Source organism: Gymnodraco acuticeps, unplaced genomic scaffold (genome assembly GCF_902827175.1).
Source record: "Gymnodraco acuticeps unplaced genomic scaffold, fGymAcu1.1, whole genome shotgun sequence".
In the NCBI taxonomy this organism is placed as follows: Eukaryota; Metazoa; Chordata; class Actinopteri; order Perciformes; family Bathydraconidae; genus Gymnodraco; species Gymnodraco acuticeps.
In genome coordinates, this window is record NW_022990583.1 from 2,221,585 (window position 1) to 2,243,877 (window position 22,293).

At 39.3% G+C, this 22,293-nt stretch overlaps 1 protein-coding gene across 2 annotated transcripts; it reads right to left on the minus strand.

Annotated features, from left to right (window-relative positions):
- Positions 1-7,297: 7,297 nt before the first annotated feature.
- On the minus strand, positions 7,298-22,105 carry pde11al (phosphodiesterase 11a, like). 2 transcript variants are annotated; one of them, XM_034227931.1, is made up of 20 exons: positions 21,315-22,105; positions 20,494-20,652; positions 18,936-19,025; positions 18,538-18,678; positions 18,322-18,386; positions 17,999-18,119; positions 17,707-17,782; positions 17,532-17,599; positions 17,314-17,406; positions 16,070-16,120; positions 15,795-15,941; positions 15,616-15,723; positions 11,781-11,890; positions 11,617-11,707; positions 9,615-9,715; positions 9,320-9,397; positions 9,163-9,226; positions 8,843-8,917; positions 8,581-8,664; positions 7,298-8,468 (listed from the first exon to the last, which is right to left on the minus strand). In XM_034227931.1, exons 1-20 carry the CDS (start codon positions 22,083-22,085, stop codon positions 8,211-8,213), a joined length of 2,751 nt encoding a protein of 916 aa, XP_034083822.1. In that variant the 5' UTR covers positions 22,086-22,105; the 3' UTR covers positions 7,298-8,210. The 2 variants fall into 2 exon arrangements, with proteins under 2 accessions (XP_034083822.1, XP_034083823.1); XM_034227932.1 differs by lacking the exon at positions 9,320-9,397.
- Between the last annotated feature and the right edge of the window lie 188 nt (positions 22,106-22,293).

Genomic DNA, 22,293 nt, shown 5'->3' on the forward strand with positions numbered 1-22,293 from the left:
GCCAGACCGCTAACTACCTAGTATTGGACTTTATTGGAGAGGGAGGATTTGGTAAGGTTGCAAAATGTGTCAACCTAAAAACCTCAGATTATAGCCATTAAGATTCACAAAGACAGTGAAGATCAAGTTGAAGAAGTGAGAATGCTAGAAAAAATCAGGAAACTTGACCCAGAGAAGAACAACCTGATCAAATGTATTGACAATTTCTTTTTCCGAGACGTTTCTTGCCTCGCATTTGAGATGTTGGATCAGAGCCTTTGGGACTTTATGATGAACAGAGAGAAAGCATATACGCTTAATGAAATCCGTCCAATCACACAGCAGCTACTTGTAGCATTCAAAGCCCTGAAGAGCATTGGCGTCATTCATTCAGACCTTAAACATGACAACATCATGCTTGTGAACCACCAGAATCAGCCCTTTAGGATTAAATTGATCGACTTTGGTGAGGCCATCCCAACATCTGAAGTAGAAATTGGAACAAAAAAGCAACTTCTACCATACAGAGCTCCAGAGGTGAACTTGGGCCTCCCCATTTCTGAGGCCATAGACATGTGGTCACTGGGATGTATTATTGCAGAGATGTATTTAGCTGCTACCCTCTTCCCTGAAAGCTCAAAATACTTTATTATGAAAGTCATTTGCCATATGATTGGTCAACCAGGAGACCACTTGCTAAATGCTGGAAAGTTCTCCTCCAAGTACTTCATTAGGGAACGGAAAAATAGTCCAGAGTGGAGATTTAAAACGCCAGAGGAGTACAAGGAAGGAACCGGTGTCGAGCCCGACATTTCAGAGTGTGCTTTAGACCAGTATTCAAGTTTGGATGAAGCAATCAAGGATTACGCAGAGGAAAAGGGCAGAGTTGTGTTGATTGACAGGATGGCCTTTGTACAACTACTTAAATGGTTACTTGACCTGGATGCTAACTCACGAATCACACCCGAGCAAGCCCTGACTCACAGCTTTGTAACAATGGGTCACCTGGAGGAGGACTTGGACTGCAGCCCTTATGTAACAGATGCTTTTAGGTGGATGACCATCTGCAGACTGGACCATTCTGATGCATCGGATGTTCCTGTCAACAATTATGAAACTGACTCGAGTGGTGGAGAGAAAGACATGGAAATATCCAGTAATGCAGACGCACGGCCAGATGGTTTCCGTCAAGATCCTCCTATCACATATTGTAGGAAAAGCTCACAGAAAGAGCAACCCATGACTTCCATTGCTCACAATTCAAATCTAGAGAAGTCCAATATTGGCACAAGTTACACACAAGTCCACACCTAATTCCAACGATGGTGCTGCAGCCGCCATCACACCTACTGATCAGGGCGATGTAGACAAAATGCGCACAGGATTACCAAAGAGGCTAAATGTTTTTCAGCGAATGAGAAAGAGAGTAGTTTCCTTTTTCAGACGTTTTATGAAATAATCCCCTTTTTCGACTTGCTCTATCAAAATCAGTCATATTGAAAACAAAACACCTAGAAAATAATTGAAAAGAAATATCTAATTTGATCTAATGGATTGTAATTGCCCCAGAAACTTTTGTTTTCCTCTGTTGAAGTTGGGTTTTCTCCAGGTATGCTGGTTTCCTCCTGCATTATAAATAAATGTAAAAAAAAAAACAAGCACAATCCTAAAACATAATATAGATATTTGAAACCCCCCAGATAGACCATCCAAAGCTTTCAAATAGGGGCCCAGACCCTAAACAGAAAGTCCCCTTAATTTTCCCCTCACGGCACAGAGCTCTGTCTCGTGTTATTGGTACATACCCCCATGGCAGTCTCACGGTCTACACAATCAGCATGGTTCGGATTCTAGCTGGTGCCAGAACATTAAATGAAACAATACTGCAGATACAGCACGGATTATATTGGTTTTGCTGCAGTGACATTTGCTTAGAGTTGTTGTATATGTTTTCTGTATTTCTATATTTCACAATCACAATCTGTTTGAATACTTTAATTTAATTATTTATTTGTGCAAATAAAAATAAAAAGCTCAATTCCACTACTTTGAGTATATTTCAACATTAATGAGTATCGAATCAAATATTATGTTTTAGAAAAATGCTTTTAAGGCAGACATATAAATCTTCTCATACATGCTGATTGCTACCAGCTCTTTTAAACCTGATCATCTGGTTTGTTTACAAAACTGAATGAAGTAAGATGGAAAATATGAAATAACAGAACATACAATATAAGGCCTTTTTAAAATGTATTGCTTGAATTGGTTAATATTGATCTCTTTTATTAAATGTTCTTAAACAATCTTCAACTATGCACCTACCTTTTTGCAGTATATAATCTGTGTTACTACATTTCACCAGTAGACGTCTCTCCAACTCTACTCTGAGCAGCTACAGAGACACTGAAGGAAGAGGTGGGATAGTATAAAAAACAGCTTACAGAAATTACCATATAGATAGTATGTTAACAAAGGGAACATTTCTATTTAAGTATTAAGCAGCAGTGACACTATAAAAACAATGACAAACTCCCGTCACAGCTACATTAAGTGAACAGAGCTAGCTTTTGCTGTAACGTCGGGTACGGGTATGGAAGCCTGTTTGCGCCACAGAAAAAATCTAAAATAAATCCTGTAAGACAATATTATGACTTACTATCTCATTATTTCGACTTATCTCATTATAATGACTTGCAATCTCATTATTATGACTTAGTATCTCATTATTTTGACTTGCTATCTCATTATTATGACTTACTATCTCAATATAATGATTTACAATGGCATTATTTCGACTTACTATCTCATTATAATGACTTACAATCTCATAATTATGACTTTCTATCTGATTATTTCAACTTACTATCTCATTTTTTCGACTTATAAATGATTATTATGAATTACTGTCTCATTATTATGATTGAAGCCGACCACCAGCAAGTCGAAGTAAGTTGCTATACTGTAGCTTTATGCAAGCAGGATTTTGGAGCACTCTGGAAGAGAAAGATATTGTTGTGCTCAGTTCGGTAAAGTTAGAAATATATTGAAAGCTTCAAATTTGGAGGATCAATAACTCAAACAAATCGTTGTAAAAATAAAAACAATGTGACTTCACAACTATTAGGCCAATTAAGAGTTGTAGAAGTAAAAGTCCAATTGAAATCCATATTAAGGTCAGATTTGCTACCACTACAGGAGTTTGTGAGTATCTTTCCGTACTATCCCACTTCGGACCACTGGAAGTCTGAAGTGATCTCTGAGGCGGACTGGCACGCAGACTTCCTGTTTCCTGGTAGCATTGCCGACTGGCCTCCCTTTATTTCCTATGCTGCTGTTAGCCAGTCAAGGGAATCCTTAGTACCACAGGGGTTTGCATCAACATAGCGCCACATAATGTCACCTTGCAGTGCATAAGAGCGGACTGAGTCTCTCCCACAGTTTGCGACCAACACCAGTAGAGGCTCCAAGACACCAGGGTGACTACCCTTAGATTATTCCTGTTTCCAGGGGCGGACTGGCCATCTGTGTGTTCTGGAGAATCACAGATTGTCCGGCAGGCCAGGGCCGTTTTTTTAAAAACATTTCTTTTTAAATTCATCATTTAAGTTGCGCTGACAGGCGACAGAGGGCCACAGTTTCCCTGCGCTAACAGTTCACGAGTGTGCTCTCTATGTGAGTGCTTGAAGTTGGGGTTAAAATTAATAAAAGCAAAGTCCTTCTCAGTCTGCTCCAGGTTTAATTATACTGACCTTTATTTGAAATAGCAAAACAAAGATCTATTAGTTAAAATGTAGCCTTTCACAACTGTAATTTAAAGACTGTAGCGTGTACAAAAGAGTATCGTACTCAAGTACAGGTTAGCACACTTAAAATACATTTTTACCCAAGCAAAGTATATAAATATAAAGGTGCTGATCTGGAAGTAGAACTATGTGCATATATTTTATTTAGATATGTTCATTTTGAGAAGCCTAATCAGCAATGACAAACAGCCAAATCATCCATCTAACATTGAGCATGTTGACATCTGATCTATCACATGTAGGGAGGATCCCTACATCATTCAGTGCATCAGGTTTAATCATATTTTTGGTTCTTTATTCATTCACTCACTTATTTGTTTTAAGGATGATGTACTGTCTGCAATTACATTAAGATTAATAGGGATTATCCATAAATGTATACAAAAAAATAAATACAACAAAATGTCAGTTTTCATGCCATAGCATTTTATTCACAAAACCAGCAGGAGATTGATTCATCTGAAGTTAGCAACTTTTTGTCTCCTCTAATTATATCTTTTCAGTGGACGTTTTTATAAATAGCAGGAGAAAAAGGCCAATTTTGCATAAATATAGTCAGAAGTACGAAAAATTGTGAATGTATAATTTCAGTACAGTCTGTGATCGAAAATAGAAATCTGTATCTGTTCTCAACAATAGTGCAGCGACAATATTCCTACTTAACAACAATAAGTATATTTCTTACAGTAATTTCATGCAAAGCGAATCTCTTAGGGCAGTCAAAGGCATCAAGATAATGTTCGGTATCAACATCAAACATAAAACATGCAGTTTCAACATTATTTGACATGCCAAGTTAATAACTACAAAACATTGTGATGAATCAAAAGAAACCAATGGTTACATAAACTCACATTCTGCTTAAACTTCCTTAAAATATATATGTTGGCATTTTTACTTCCTGTTTGTACTGCTGTAGGTGTCTAAAGCATAGTTCAGTGTTAGGACATACATATATATGTGACAAAAACATGTGCCACACTTGGCTTAGCAAGCATTTATGTGTGGAGTCATCAGTGACATCCTAAAGGGTTTACCGAGACAAATTGTACTCATTCGCATACAAAAACGATTACAGTTACATGTGGGACCTTGTGAACAAAAATAAAGATAAGGCTGCACAGACGTACAGGCTGGTGTTTGTCTCAAAATAATATAATTTATGAAAGCCCTGAAAGGCAAGTGAGGAAAACTAATCTGGTGATCCATTTTCTGAGCCAGATTTAAAAGTGTTCTCATGTGAAAAAAAGGATAATCTTTCTAATTTTATTAATTATTTATTTTGTATCTATTTGAAAACAGATAGTGAAAGTTTTGCTTGGAGTATATTTCTGTGATGGATATTTGTTTCATCTCTTCAACAGTTAAACAAGTTATGGCAGTTTTTGCCAGGATTCTTTGTGTTGTTGTAGTACTCATGTTGGCCACAAGAGGCAGAAATGCACCACGCTTTCTTCCAGGCGGGTTTTGCAGTAATTGTTTCATGTACTTTAAACATAAAGCATTTGTATTGTGTCATAAGTTATGTATGAGTGATTTCATGTCTTTCTGTAAACTAGGAATGTACCCTATGAGACCCACGGGGCCGTATACGATCCCAAAGATCACGTTGTGTTCAAAGCGTCATAACTTCTCAGCTGTTTCAGCCAGAGACATTCCGTGTTTTTCCTCTTAAACTACAGAAACGGCAATAAACAACTCCATTAAGTTTTTCCTTGAGAGGTGTTTACTTATTTTGGTGAAGCGAATGAGCTTAGAGTTTTAAAAGATGCAGATAGTCTCACCTTGATTCTGGCGCATTGCTTATCGTTTCCTCTTTTATAGATCTATTCTCATCCACCATCTTTGTTTGTGACGTAAAGAGTGAAAGAGTCACGTTTCTGAATCGTGGATGCAGTCACAGCCAATCGGAGTCTGATTCAGAGGGTTGCCTGTCTGTTCTGATGTTATGTTTACTGAAACGAGAGCCGGTATAATTCCACGCGCGAAAATAAAAGTTGGAATACGTTCTTTTAGTGTTTTGAAAGTAAACTGAGGTATGGCAAGGACGTTTACTACAGCTGAGGCTTTGGAGCAGATTTTTCAAGGGGACAATGTTGATGAAAATTCAGACGAATCTGCTCAGCATGCCATGTGTGATTGTGGACATGATATATCATGTGTACTCTTCAAAATTGGCAGGACAAAAAATGACAATTCCTCGCAAAAAAAACGCCCATGGACACTGCCCAAAAGAATGGGCATAACTAATTAACAGAATAAGTTAGCATCTTCTAATCAGTTCTGATACAATGATAATAAATGTGTGCAATTTGCTGTGTTGAATGTTTCTTTCAATGTTATGGTTAGCAGTTATTTTTAATGAAATAAGTAAAACATTCAAGCTCCGTCTTTTATTTGTTTTATTTATGGGCAAATATCCCCTATTATAGTGTATATAAATCTCTAATGAGTGACACATATCATTAGCTGAGGTTGTGCTGATTTCTGGGATATGTAAAACTTGATTTTACTGCAAATAAATGACAATTTATTAGGCAAAACACAAAAATATACAAAAACGGAAATGTCCTATGTGGGTCTCGGAGGGTTAATCGTTGTTGAGGAGAGACAACTATTTAGATCAGACCGAAATGATGGATCACCAGATTATTTTTCTCACTTGCCTTTCAGTGGTTCCATATAATAATTTACATTTCCAAAAAGCTAAATCATTTCTTAACTGAAAGTTAATTTCAGAGCCATAAAACAACATTTGTATTAATTTGTGTCATTTTTTTAAGGGATTATGACGTCTCATTAGGGCTGCACGATGTGTCGTGACGATAATCGCGATATGCGCATGCGCGATATTCACATCGCAGGACGTGCGATTTAAAAGAAATCGACTTGCGATATTAAGTAGGCAAATTAACTCAAACACGTCATGTTACAATTATTTTGCTGCTTGCTACAAAATGAAACCTTGCACGGCTCTCATGTCAGGGGTACTTGAGTGAGTGACATGCAGGCTCTGCATGCACAGCAAACCAGAGTTAGATCACAATCAAATCTCCAAAGCAAACGGACCCGGTGATTAAAGGTAAAAACACTGAATAAAGTAGTTTAATGTGTTTCTCCAGGGCAGTTCGGCGCTGCTAACCGAGCTAGCTCAGCTTTGCTCAGCGTTGCTCTGATAATCAATCAATCAATCAATGTTTATTTATATAGCCCAATATCACAAATGTTACATTTGTCTCAGTGGACTTTACAGTTTGTACAAAATATCAGTATGACAATATGACACCCTCTGTCCTTAGACCCTCACATCGTACAAGGAAAAACTTCCAAAGAAAACCCACAGTTTAAAGGGAAAAATGGGAGAAACCTCAGGGAGAGCAACAGAGGAGGGATCCCTCTCCCAGGACGGACAGACGTGCAATAGATGCCGTGTGTAAATTGAAAAGATAATACATTTGCAACATAGGTAGTCCAAATGTTTGGAAATGATAACTTAAGATCCAGACCTCCTGACTAAAATCCTTCATCCGGTTAAATATAGTTTCTTCAATTCCTGTATGTTTTCATATCGCAATATATATCGCAGCGGGGGGGAAATCGCAATGTCAGTTTTATCCAATATCGTGCAGCCCTAGGTCTCATACAAACAATCAGCCTGAGGATTTAGATGGTATGAGTACACAACCAATACACTAACATTTGGCCTTTCAACTTCATTTTACTAATTCCTTACCCACTGATTTAAAAAAAAAAAAAAAAAAATCATATTACACTCATGCAATTCACAAAACAACTGGATCACAGAAGGACCAGTTAACCCAAGAACATAAAAAAAAAAGTGCCATGCAGCAAAATATTTGCAAATGAGGTAAGACAGTAAGAAACATTCAGGAACAACATCATGCTCCGGTCTACATTCATAATGGCAATTTGTGTTTTCATGTAAGAGAAATCAGTGATTCCTTTTTCGTTTTGTTACACTGTTCCAGTGGGATTCAGATGTTTAGGCATTTCCCATAACAAAGAATTACAGTAATAAGTGGTCCTCTTTGGTTTCACAGCAGTCTCTTCTTCTTATACAACTCAATAATGAAAAACTGATAGATAGACAGATAGATAGATGGATGGATGAATAGATAGATAGATAGATAGATAGATAGATGATGGATGGATAGATAGATAGACTAATATACAGATAAGGCAAACTGCCCTTTGAATGTATATGTTGACCAACTGGAACACTCCTGAGTTCAGCACAGTGACACTTGGGAGAAGCAATGTGCTCAGCAGATGACAACTGCATTTAATCAACCCAGATTAAAAAAATAATTGAGGGTAATGCATGTGCTAAAATATCACAAAGTACTGGATGAGTCCCATGTGAGCTTTTGAATGGATAAACCTATAAGTAACACTAGGTGCGCTTTACTTATTTCCTGCAGAAGTCTTGTTGCCATCGTCACAGGAACCGTTGCTTACTCTGCACCTCAGATCCTGACTGCCCTCAGACTTTGACCCACACTCCTCTGTGGAGTCGAGTTGTTCCTGGGGCTCAGGACTCAGATCAGTCACTGAGGCTCTGCGTGGCTCCTGGTCGGACGAGCACAGCTCCTGCCATTTGTTGCGATTGGCATCTATCTCATCGACCATTGGCTGTAACTTCCTGTTGAGCTTCAGCATTGCCTGGGAGCGAAACAAAGGAGTACCATTAATATTAAAACTCACAAATAATGCCTATAATTTTTGTACTGACATCAACGGTACAAGTTTAACTTTATACATAACAGTTACCTACTTGGTAAAGGGGTCTACATATCCCATCTATCCACTCTAGCTGTAAGGCAGGCAATTCATCTTTGCGATTGCGGTCAAATATGGCCTACAGAGAGGAGATAATCTTTGTCATTTACTTACGAAACATTCATCGTAATTATTATTTTTTAGATATCACTCTAATACATCATGGTTGGAGTGTATGCTGCCAACTCTTTATGACATAGAAATCTGTGTGAAAAAGATCCTAGTGAAAGAAATACCTGGAAAGCGTGCATACTTACTGCTGGGGTCAACTTCAGCTCTGACCTCTCTCTGTCACCTTGTTCAAAGAACTCACTCGTCACCAGCTCTGCAACCTTGGCAAATAATTCCACACATTATCATTTTACTCAAACATTATGTAACATTTGGATTCATGGCCTCTAAGTTAGTGGATGCCTGCATTGGATTTGTTTTGTACTCAATATGCTTTACTTGAATTTCAGGAAGTATATTTACATTATTAATTTGTAAAGGGAAGAACAGGTCCTTTTTAAAAAACAAATTCCAACTTAAATTGTACATCTCCAAGCCCTAACACATGATGTGAAAAGCATCAAACCTGTTTGGATATCTTCCAAGGACGAGTGACTGCGCCCAGATCACATCCTGTCATCATCATGGACCTGACAATGACAACAAAGCTTTGTTCTACCTATTTGTTTTCACTTAAAGTGATGTTGGCACAGGAAAGTTGTATTTAGCACAGAGGTAGAAACCTGATAACTTCTCTATGTCCTTCATCTGTCCAGCTAAATTCTCCAGAGAGAACACACTCAAAGAACTTGTTCCTGCGCCTTACAATGCAACGAGACAGACAAGGATACAGAAAGTATTAAAATGCAAAAAATAATAAAGACAGTTTTCACCACAAGAGCACTCTGTAAAAACACAAACATCTAAATGTTAATCCTTATTTTGTGAATTTAACAATAATATGCATAAATCTATTTCAGTGTTGTTATATAACCACTGAGTACCTCGGCTCTGAATTCATTAAAAAAGACCACTCACTCAAAGTGCAAAGTAAGGTCTGTGGAGAGAATCGCCTGCTTCAATAGTTGCATCATGTTGCTGTACTCCTTAGAGCAGAGGTTTGCAAAGATATTGTGACCCTGTGAGGAGACAAAATACAATAGCATACATTAGGGTAGATACACAAAAGCAGACAAGGATGAGTAATAGTTGCTACAATGTCTCCTTATGCAGCCAGTGCATTGGTAAAGTCATTGCTCACTGTCAAACGCAGTTCTCATTATCACGTTAATTAGCAGTGTGTATAGACTTTCCCTGTCCTCTGTTACAGAAATCAATAGAGAGAACATTTCCAGATGATCAAACAGATCGAAGCAGTCTCACAACGTCAATGGTGGTCACTGCTGCCGTCTACGAATCTTGGGACTGTTTTAAGAGGGATCACATACGTAGGCATTGATGATGAAGTTCCTTTTAATAGCGTTTTGTTGTATTCTGCTAGTATACATTCAACTTTTGTTTTGGTTTTGTTTGTCTAGTTTAATCAGGTGTATTTACCCTTGAAAAGACAGGCGTTGCAAGGGTTGACAGAGGTGATTGTTGCACTGTGGCCATTATTGTACACATTTAAGCAAGTGAACCATAACACCATGAGCTTTTTGAAGCATCAACAACGTATTAAGTGCTTTTCTTATGGTAAAAAGGATCCAATTAATTGGCGAATCCAAGTCAGTTAAACACTCGCAGCCAATAGATAGATAATTTATTACTTTCGTCACAGAAGCAGAAGTGTGTTCAGACATTAAAATTAGGGCTGTCAGTCGATTAAAATATTTAATCGCGATTAATCGCATGATTGTCCATAGTTAATCGCGATTAATCGCAAATTAATCGCACATTTTTGATCTGTTCTAAATGTACCTTAGAGGAATATTTTTCAAGTTTTTAATACTCTTATCAACATATGAGTGGACAAATATGCTTTATGCTAATGTTTATTATCATTTGAATAATGACAAATATTCTCATGAATATTAAACACAACAACCTCTGAACATTACAAATATTCGCCTCAATTCAACCTGGAACCTCTCTCATACAATACAATGTGTGTGTGTGTGTGTGTGTGTGTGTGTGTGTGTGTGTGTGTGTGTGTGTGTGTGTGTGTGTGTGTGTGTGTGTGTGTGTGTGTGTGTGTGTGTGTGTGTGTGTGTGTGTGTGTGTGTGTGTGTGTGTGTGTGTGTGTGTGTGTGTGTGTGTGTGTGTGTGTGTGTGTGTGTGTGTGTGTGTGTGTGTGTGTGTGTGTGTGTGTGTTGGAGCTATGTGCAACTCAAGGCATATGCTCGAACGCTGCAATCATGTTGCGCGCATTATACGTGCTGACTGTTCGTACATTGTCCCACTGTCTGGCTTCCTGCATAACGTCAAGTGCTCGGCGCAGTTGTGGCGAAATGTCGCTCCTCTGTTTTCACTTAAACAGCTCCTTATATCCGTTAGCGCAGCTAGCTAGCACCAGATGCTAACAACAACAATGCACGTAAGGTCTCTCTCTCGCTCGCTCGGGCCACACATACACACACCCTCCCGGTCCTCCCAATGGCCAGTCGGTGCCTGCCGGTGAGCGTGGAAGTGTGGTCTGCCACAAGCGGGCGGCAGGAGCGGGGCTGTCAGCATCAGCTTGTAGATGGTATTTTAAACTCGATGCGCTCTGAAACTACGGGGCGGCCGAGGAAAAAAAATACACATGCGTTAATTGCATTAAAATAATTAGTGGCGTTAATTTTTTTTTTTCGTTATTAACGCGTTAACTTGACAGCCCTAATTAAAATACAATACTTTAACTACTTTAAAACGTGGAAAAGAGAATTAAGAATTACAAATATAATGAAAAATATTATATCAAATAAAAACAATATAAACAATATAAAATATTCTGGATGAATAAAATAAAAAGTCAAAAATACTACAGGATCCAAAATACTACAGGTCCAATAACTAAACCTCTGAATTACTTGAGCGTTATGAGAAGTAATGTTCTGACCTCACTTTGTAGGATCATGACTGCATGGTTGAAGTGATGATGCTCCAGGGTGGCTGACGTGCCGTAGAGCAGAGCCAGAGCTGAGCCGGTCCTGTGGGTCAGAACAGAGCGGTGAAGCTTTCTGCAGACTGTCTGTCGTCATACTGTAGGCCTACCTCACTTACTTGGCTTGAAATGCATTGTTGGTGCCTCGGTGGTCCAAGTCATGACACAGGCAGCCGACCATCAGGGCCAGTATCTCAGCCTCCGACAGGACGTCCCGGAAACTGGCTGTCTGCACAAAGAAAAGCAGAATGGCACATTCTTATCCACTTAGCATTCATTTCTATGTGCAATAGAAAAGGACATGACAGAACATTTCTGGAGTTACATTATTATTAAGTTTGGGAGTTTTTAGCACACCAAATCAGTCAAGTTGATCATTCTCTTTGAGACTTAACCCAAATATTCCTCCTTTGAATTCTTTAAAGGTGACCTTTCATGCTAAATGCACTTTTTTATGTATTTTATACATAAATATGTGTCCCTGGTGTGTCAGGGAACTCACAAAGTGTCAACAAACCCTCTCTTTTCCTCTGTACCCAGATCTCTAAAAACGGGGGAACAACGGAGCTGATCCAGATTTGCGTCTTCGTCAAATCGGAAATGAGGACCCACGGCACTATCAGAAAGTTGCTATCAGAAACAATGCCTGACGTGTTTTGGACGTAATATGGTTGTTTACATTAGCAAGCACTGCTAACACTCAGAGCTAACATGTACTGGAGAGAGTATGTGTAAAAAAAGCAGGCAATGAAGCTCAACGTAAGTTCTTTCAGGAAGACTGGTATACATTCACTTTGCAGCTGCTTATAATCAGCTCATCACGGGCATTCTGTTAACCTATTACATTCACCTCAATCTCAGCAGCCAATCCTCGTGCGGCAGCCAAACTTTAAAATGGTTCTCCTCTCTCCTGCAGTCAGCTGTGATTTCAGGTTTCCATGCTGCCGACCACCTCCTCCCCATCCACCTCCTTTCATCATATCCAGTGCCAGGAGAGCTAATCCAAAGACCTCATCACATCCCCTCTTCATCCCATCTCCTCATCAAATCCAGATCTTCAGCATCACCACCAGTGTCTAGACCCCGGGGGGGTTCCCTATATGCTCACGGCTGTATTTCCCCCTTTAGATATACGATTTCAGGATCGGGGTCTAATCGCCAAAGACTTAACATTTATCATATGGCATGTGTCAATAAATGTTCTTTAAACAAAATGAAGTCTCTCCTAATTGAACTTAAAAAAAGGAACTCACCTTGTGGTAAACCCGCAAGAGAAAAAGCATTTGAGCTCCATACTGTTTCAGAAATAATCCTTGATGTGGTTTGGAACATGATGGTGTTTAATCCCGGCAGAATTTAACTGTATCTGCCCTTAGAATTCTGAGCAGGCATTAGCTCCCCCTCCTTTTTCAAGCTAAGGCCCCAAAATCAGCCATTCTCTAACGGGGCTAAAACAGAGAGATATGAGGGATGTCTAAAATGCATGATCTGTTTGGTACTTTGAGCAAAACACATCATAGACATGTTTTTATATATTTTTGATATATCTGAGACCCATAATATATCAACCCAGTCTCATGGCATTTCGTGTTCACCAACACGATTTTTAATCTATTGATTCGTGTTCACCAACACGATTTTCCCCTTTTTTTCGTGTTGCACAGCACGATTTTAAAAGCAATGTGTTTCTACTGGTAATGACGCTCATGGAAGCACGACATTCGTTTGTGTCGGCTGCCCTTAAAGGCAATGTGAGCGTCCATTCTCATTGGATAACGGAGAATTGTACACCCGGAAGTAAGTATTCCCCTTACTGTCGATTGATTTTACAGTGATATCTGCACTACTCATCGACTAAAAAAACACCAGATTATCCTTGTTAATTACACAACATTGATTGGTTTAAATTGTGTGCAATGCTTTTGTATTTTTCCCCTTCGATTCGGAGAAACAAATATTTTTTCGGAGTAAAGGATAGCAGAAGACATTACACTACCCAGAATCCCCAGCTATCGTTTGGACTACACCATGTGCTCTGTTTGACAAACCCCGTGATAGTCCTCAAGCTCTGTGATTGGAGAGTGTGCTCCGAGGGTTACACCGAGCCTCGAACAGCACTTGAAATGGGATGGAACCATGGCCGACTGTCCAAAACTGGATTTGAACGGGTCCACCGCGTCCGGCCCTCCCCCACCCGGTCCCCAGAACTACACATGCTGGCTATTCTGTTTCGCAACATGTTTTCTATCTATGGCACGTTTCTACTGGGAGTTGTAGTTTTAAAAGACGTTTTCGTATTTCCCATAATAAGAAGTTGCCAGTATTAAACTGTGTACATCCCTGGAGGTTTAGGGGATAGGAAACACTCAAATTTAAAACATATAATTAATAAATGGGTGAAAATTGCTTGTGCCCATAATGGGCAGCATTAATATATATAGCCTCCACACATGCCAGCTAAGGTCAGAAGAGCTTTATTTAACAGCTGGTCTTATGTTTGTGACCCCTGTTGTTAATTGATAACATTACATTACATTAATTGATAAGCCTGAAACATGCACTTGTCAAGGTTCAGAGGCACATTTTGCAAATATGGCAGTAGCCATTGATCAGCTTAAGATAATATATACTTTATTGATCCCAAGTTGGAACATTTGCGTTACATCAGCATGTGTAACAGTTGTAAATATGCAGTGGTGTTTATTTGTAAATCATTTAGTATAATCACACCAATTCTGTGTTTTATATTTAACAATTCTGTGTTCTTTATTTATTGATTGTTCAATACCTGACAAGGCCGGAGATGAAATATCTACATACATCTTATAAGAGTATAATACATTATGTATAATATCAGTTAAAATAAGTGCTTCAACATAGCTAACATTGCTGGAGGTATGCACAAATATTGATAGATGTCTTGTAATGCACTATTGAGGAACCTGCGACCCAAGTTTTTCATTCAATGCATAACTACACCATAGTTGTGTAGGCCTATATGATATGTCAATAAACCTTAGAAAATCTTGAGATCTTGAAAGAGATGTGCAAAATAGTCATTATATACAGTCTTTAATGAACTATTAGTAGAGAATAACGAGTAATGAATATACTTTATAGGGATCCTATTAATATCTCATAATAAAAATAATGAAATGCAATAACATGCTTTAACCACTAGGTGTCCCTTTATATCAGCTGTGCACCTTTATGGTGTAAATACAGCCTATCTACCAATTGGATCAAATATAAAAGTCAGCCGAATTAGTGTTGATACTGCAAGGAGACGTATTGTGTGAAAATAAATGTAAGATGTTGTTTAATGGCTGATATATTTATGATCCACGTCACGTTTTCAGTTCCTCATGTTTGTCTAGAAGTCTTCTCATCAGGGCTCTATAAATACAGAACTATCTATCTATCAGTCTATCTTTAGATGCGGATTTTGTTAAACTAATATGTTTGCGCTGTGGACCAACACTATACATTAACGGGGAAGGGGGTGGCAATAAAGATAACACCATTAAACAGTTACACAACATAACAGAAATAATATCGATAGCAGCGTCCCTAGCAACCACCTTGGTAACAATGAAAATGTTCTATGGACGAAATTTCCTGAAGTAATCTTCGTAATAACGAGCAAACTAAAGATCATGTACATCCACTGCACACATAATCTGAAATAACAACTCCTATTTCTCGCATCAAATGTCATCAAAACGCATTTTAATGGCCAAACTAACTTTAAAATAGGCATTTTCAACCGAGAATAAAACGAAGTTCGGCCATGTTTGTTTTTTTTGCAGGGAGAAATTTGAAGATCACGTGACATAGACGCCAGCCATTGGAATGAATGGTGAAAAAAAACGGGGGCCCATTCCCAAACCGCCCCCTACACCCTAAAGGGGGCACTGCGGGAAGAGAAATATTTTTTAATATCTTGAAACTTACTGTGATCATGGCAAACATGCACTGCGACACATTGAAGGCATGCCTCCAGTTGTGATACGCCACAGTTCGATAGTTCTTCCTCACAGTCAAAAGCCAGCGGCACAAAACCTACAAGAAAAATGCAGGTGATAAACAAACGTCAAATGTAGACTCTGACAGGACATATTGCAGGGCCTCACCTCATAGTCAATTTTAAACTTTTGCACAACTCCAAGTTCCAGAAACATCCGGAGTGACGCGGTGATCATGGCGTCATTGTCCAAAGAGAAGTCGTTGAAGTGGAACTCATCGATGCCCAACTCACTGCTCAGGGGGATCTTAGCTGCCTTAGGGGGATAGAGGACAGAGCTGTCAATCACACAGCAAGGGAGGGAGCATAGCACTGAACATTGTCATCAGCTTTCAGAAAGTTAGTTTTATTATAATGTATGAATGTTGTTATCTTTGAGATTACCTTGAGTCTGTCAACTTCTGCCTTGGAACAAGTAGCATGGTAGGACAACATCTGAAAAATATACATTTGTGCAAAAAAGTTAGACAAAGGAAATGTAGTATGATGCACTAAAATAACTGAACCGTTGATTTTAATTAAATGTATTATGTCAACACATTTCCCATAAATGTATTAGGTTAGGTGAAAGCAATAATATTAAGTTTAACCTAATGCTTAATTCAAACTTGATTGTATTGCTTCCAACTAACCTAATACAGTTATGTGAAATTTGTTGACATAATACATTTAATTAAAGTCAATATTTCAGTTTTTTTTGTTTGCTAATGTTATGCTATTGAGGTGAAAATCCTAAATTGAATTAGAGATAATAAATATGTTGCAAGAATTACAAGGCCAGCAATCTTTCCTATTACTTGTCATGTGATCACGATCAAACAGGAGTATAACTGTGCTTTTAAAACCAACATGCTGCACTTGATGTCTCCTGCAGTGGGGAAAAAAAGACACGAGGTGTTTAAAGAGACAGCAGAGATTATGTGGCAGAAATACAGGCGGGGTATGTGTTGCCTTTGATGACAGATGAGCAGACTGGCACATGTATTTATAATGAATTATTGAAGGCAGCGGAAATATTTATGGTGAGAAGCAGAGCCGTGTTTGCTGAGGATAATGTGACGGCTCAGGTTAGATATCGGGCAATGGAGCAGAACACTGATGGTGATGCTAATGATTGTTAAAAGCCTCTCTTATAAAATATTCAGTGACATCACTCTCCTCATTTATATTTGCCCATACACTCATTTTAAATAGATGTTATTTTTAGTTTAACTAAATGGATACATATATTAGTTGAGAAAAATGCAGCTTGTTGCATATTATGATGGATAGCAAATCAGAGCCTGTATAACATTCATCAGTAGCCTCAGTGACTGTTAAACTTCATTATGTATGAAGTGTATAAGTATATATTGTATTAGCGGTATCTGATACAGCTTGTGTTTAATGTAATGTATTTTAAATACTGGTATAAAACACATATGCCTGTCATGTATTTTAAAGGATTTGTTTAGCCACTCACACACTTTTTAAATGTGGATACATCACATCACAGTCATTGAACATTTGAGAAAAAATAAGAAAAAGTCAAACATACAAACACATTAAAAAAACTTATCTCATAAATCCAAAATGGTAGGCTGATGATTTGATTTAAAGTAAAACAATCAAGATGTTACAGTGCTTACATCCAGTGCTACAGACTGCTTGGCCCACGTCTTCTTAACCTGATTGTACATCATAGTGTTGTTGATTCCAAGTCCACAGAAAATCACAAATGCCTGTACACAAATACAGGAAAAAAACAAACATAAAAGGAAGCATAAGATGTTGGCATTATGTAATATCTAATGCAATTTTTAAACAAAGATGTAATGGAGCAGCTGTAGAGTTATTAAAAGCAAACCTCAAACAGTCTCTGATCTGCATCGTTGAACGTCTTCCTGTCTAAGCGATTCAGAATTTGTGCAACCCCTGCAGAAAACAGTCACAAAAATACACACACAAATACACATCATTGACTGTAAAAACAACAACTGGTTTTCCAGTGAGGAACATTTGATTATTTCCGGTTGATTTACCAATTATCTGATGGGTCCGATTCCAGATAGGGACGCATAACACCGATCTGATGTGACACCCTGAGGCCTGGTCCGCCTGTAAAGAGAGGACACAGTGAAAATGTAGTTTATGTTTGTTTGAGAAATATATATTTGAATACCTGCCCAGGCCCATATTGTTTCTTCGAGTAAAAAAAGTAAAATAACACATACATTTAAATGTGTTGGTGTTTATGATGTGTGTCTTTGTCTACTTGCTGCAGTTATATTTGCAACTATAATAGGTTTTCTAAAGAGACTTTTGTGTGCACACCTCTGCATCAAAGCGTGGGTCCTGACACACATCGCTGATGTTAACCGGCAGTCCTGTGGAAGCCACCAGCTCAGCAATGCTGTTATTGATCAGCCAATCAGAACACGATAGCTTCTCCATGCTGATGTGGCCAATAACACAAACAGGAAAACAAAAGTCAGTTCTCTGCACTTAACTGGCTACACAACTGCAGTTAATATTGACTAACTTCCTTATTTATGTTGGTTTCTTGTTATGGATTTGTGTGAGAGAATATGTGTCTGTTTATGGTATGTGTTGTTGTTTTGGCATCTCGTTATAGTACCCCTAAAAGTCTATTTTACCTGATTTCACGGTCGATGTTGCACAGGGGAGACATTAGCTCAAACGTCTTGGAGAACTTCACAACCTATAGAAAATACATTAATCAACACAACCAACAATATGTAGAAACAAAAAAGAGAATCCTGCATGAGAAGAGCTACATGGTTTGAAGAAAAAGTTTAAAGAAAATGTATCTGTTAGGCAGGGCAAACTTAAAAGCCGATAAAGAGCCTCACGGGGGAATCAATGTCTTCGAGGAGGAGCACAGAGCAGCGTTCACACTGCAGCAGGGTCAGCGCTCGCTGCATGATCTTCCTTACGATCTTCTCCAGGTCAGTCTGCTCCTCAAACAGGTCATTGACCACCTCCAGCAGAGCCTGTAGCAAGGAGAAAGGACTGATGACTGCTGTTCGATACACAGTGTTAACATATTCACAATATAAGGTCAGGCTGTCAAAGGATGCACAATAAGTTTGTTAGCCACTATATAAATTACCTTCAGTCGTCACATTTGTATTAGAGTTATTACCAATGAATATGACTAAGCATAACCATTTTAATTCTACTGTTGATACTCCAGTGGCTACAAAACAACCAAACATCTTTTTTGTAAATGCACATAATATTCTCTTACCCTACTCCTTTCATACTCCTTGCGAGACTCCGAAAACAACTTGGCATTGGAAATCGATATTCCACAGAATGGTAGATACATCTGCAGTACCTGGGTTGGAGTACCAAAAGAACGTCGTGAGAAGCATCCATAATCAATAACGATGTTAGCTATTCGTGTGCTAAACAAAAATGCATGCAACTGGGTAAGAGAAAAATAGAAGGTGATGATGGAGTTATCTGCTTCTTTGCACACATTTCTCTACAAATAGATTTCCTGTTAATGAAGTATTGATTTGAAGATAGAAGGCATTTAGTGAGACATCAAAGGTCTTTTTTCCTACTCATTATCTTTGTTGGTCAGGAGCAATTACTGAAGGTGCTTTTAATTAGCTATACGGAAACATTTTGGCTTTTCTAAACCTTACATACTGCAAACTCAAAATGCTGTTTAAAGTTGATATCTTTTAAGAGGAGGCCAGACAGAAAATGTCAGGAGAAAACAATGTTTTCTACAACTTTACTCTGCCACCTTGTGGACAAGCAGATGAATGTCAGTGCAGCAGATCTTTTGGTGAGTAAACATAAACTACCTGTTGACTACAGAGATTGACTGCACCAGCATCTCCACGTCTTTACCCACAGTAGATAGAATTGGAGGGATGAAACCCTCTTTAATGGTCACACATGCAGAGCACACAGCACACAGTGACATTTGGCCTCTGCATTAGTACCAGGAGTCTAGGAGCAGTGGGCAGCTATTGTACAGCGCCCGGGGAGCAATGGGAGTGTTTGGTGCCTTGCTCAAGGGCACCACGGCACGGTAACTCAGCTTTACTTTTTTTTACCTGGCTACACACCGAAACAAGTAACCAGCCTTTTCAAGTAAAAACTAGAACAATGGGATTGCATATATAACCTGTGAAAAAAATGTAATACAGGCAATTTGTAGTAAACTCATTCCAAGTGGACTGCTCAGGGAGTAATTGAAAGTGTAACCCCTTCAAATGTGTTTCCTGAGTGTGCGTCTATATTGTGCAGCCGGTTATAATAAATGCTGCAAATCGAGTAAAAGGTTGACCTCCTTCGTTCATATTTCTGGTGTTTTGCTTCTGAGGGAACACTTTGCCCCTCTCCACAGCCATTAAGAAGATTCACTGTAAAAACACTGCTTTAAGCTGAATGGCTCAAGAGCTTATGTGCAATAAGTGTGTATGTGTGTGTGTGTGTGTGTGTGTGTGTGTGTGTGTGTGTGTGTGTGTGTGTGTGTGTGTGTGTGTGTGTGTGTGTGTGTGTGTGTGTGTGTGTGTGTGTGTGTGTGTGTGTGTGTGTGTGTGTGTGTGTGTGTGTGTGTGTGTGTGTGTGTGTGTGTGTGTGTGTGTGTGTGTGTGTGTGTGTGTGTGTGTGTGTGTGTGTGTGTGTGTGTGTGTGTGTGTGTGTTCAAAAATCCAATTTTAACTCTGTCTCTAAAACGCCCTTAATGGTCAAACCAGCTACAATACTGAGGATTTTAAATGGCCAATAAAATGTATGTGGATGTGAAACTCCCCTGGCAGCATGGCAACATAATAAAGCCTCACCTTCTCATCATCCTCGGTAAAGGGAGTGCCCATGGGATTTTTGTTGATAGCTTGAACAACACCTATGACTTCCCCATCACTGTTACATATGGCCATACAGAGGATGGACTGAGTCTTGTAGCCTGTTAGCTTGTCTATCTCATCACTGAAGCGGTGGTCCTGGAACAGTGATCACATTAAAAAAGGTTTAAGGTTATATCAAACATGCATGATCCTACATTAACACACAAAAAGCCTGAATGCATTGCTTCACATTTTTGGGCTTTGCGGGCTACTGTAAAGCTTCCCAGAAGAAAACTGTTTGGAAATTTACAGAACAACATGTTCCTGTTCTTTTTATCAAAAGCAGAATATTTACGATATCCCTGACACATATGAACTATTGCAGTATTAGACCTCAGGAGAATCATCATGTTGCCTTAGCCCATGCAGTACCATGAAGCCCAGGGCTATGATATAATGATGTGGTGGCTTGTGGGAAGAATTATAATGCTTGCTTTTGCTTTGACTGTTAGAGAGTTTTTTCTATTCTGACCTAATTGAGGTAATTAGTATTTTCTCCATTTATTCTGGTTAAGTGACCCCTTTGAGTTGAGCTTTCCTTTAACCAACTCACAGAGTTCCACTTCAAAAACAACTAATTAAAATGGCTTACATTCTTTGTGGATACTTTTAATGTTGGCACCACTGTTTGTGTTCATGTTTACTCCCAGTGGTGAACAACTTCTGATTTCAACACCAGTCTTTCATCATTAATCAATGGCTGCACCTGTAAATACATCTGCATAAACTTTAGTCTCGGTAAACTGGTATTTATTTACCTCATATGCGTTTGGTGTGTTCACAGTTTCTCCATGCTCTGCCACATATCCAATAATACCCTTTCCCCATGGCACCTGCACTTCGTTGGAGTTTAGGGTGCTGGATGATGGTCTGACAGTGGTGCCAGAGTGCACATCAAATAATTTGGACACCAGTGTCCTCTTGTGCGCGGGTCCCTCCACAAGGAACAGTGAACACCTGTCCGCATCCACCAGGATGCACACATTGATCAGGATCTTATAACTTAGGTTTGTCAGGTCCAAGTCATTGGAGATATCCTTCACCAACTCCAAGAAAAACTCCCTCTCGTTGGTTTCCTTAAGTCTGTATTTGTATTCGATGGCGCTGGACGCGTACTGGGGCACGTTGACCCGGGACTCCAGCAGGGCGCTCAGGATGTGCGCGGTGGTCGGAGGCAGAGAGCTGGCTTTACGCAGGAGTGCACGACGCCTCATGCTGGACTGGGACTCATGTTGGCTCACATGTTCGTCATAGGTCCGGTGTGCGGTAGTGGCTTTGGACCGGGCGAAGTTCCGTCGCAGCTCCATGTGGGAGGATCTGCGCCGGAGCCCCTCCGGGTTGGTCGGCCACAGCGAGTCCCGGGCAGCGCCGCGCTTCTCCTCCGCTGTGGTTGGCACTTTCGACGGAGGATGCTCTCTCAGCCATCTGCTCACCTGGTCACATTTCGCCTTTCGGACTAGATACTCCTCGAAAAGATCTGGGTGGCAGTCCAAAAAAGCCGCAATATCCGAGAAGTCAAATGTTGTCATAGTGAAAGCTGCTGTGAGGACCAAATGAGACACTCAAATGCAACAGAACAAGTTAGACGAGTTGATGACGGTGTGGTGCGTATGCAGCCGAGCTTCTCAGAGAAGTGATGTCCTCAAAATATGTATTTTCTATTCCCCCATATAAGACAGTCCATTGTCCTCTTAACACTGAGAGAACAAGTGGACATCAAAGACTGAGTTTAGTTTA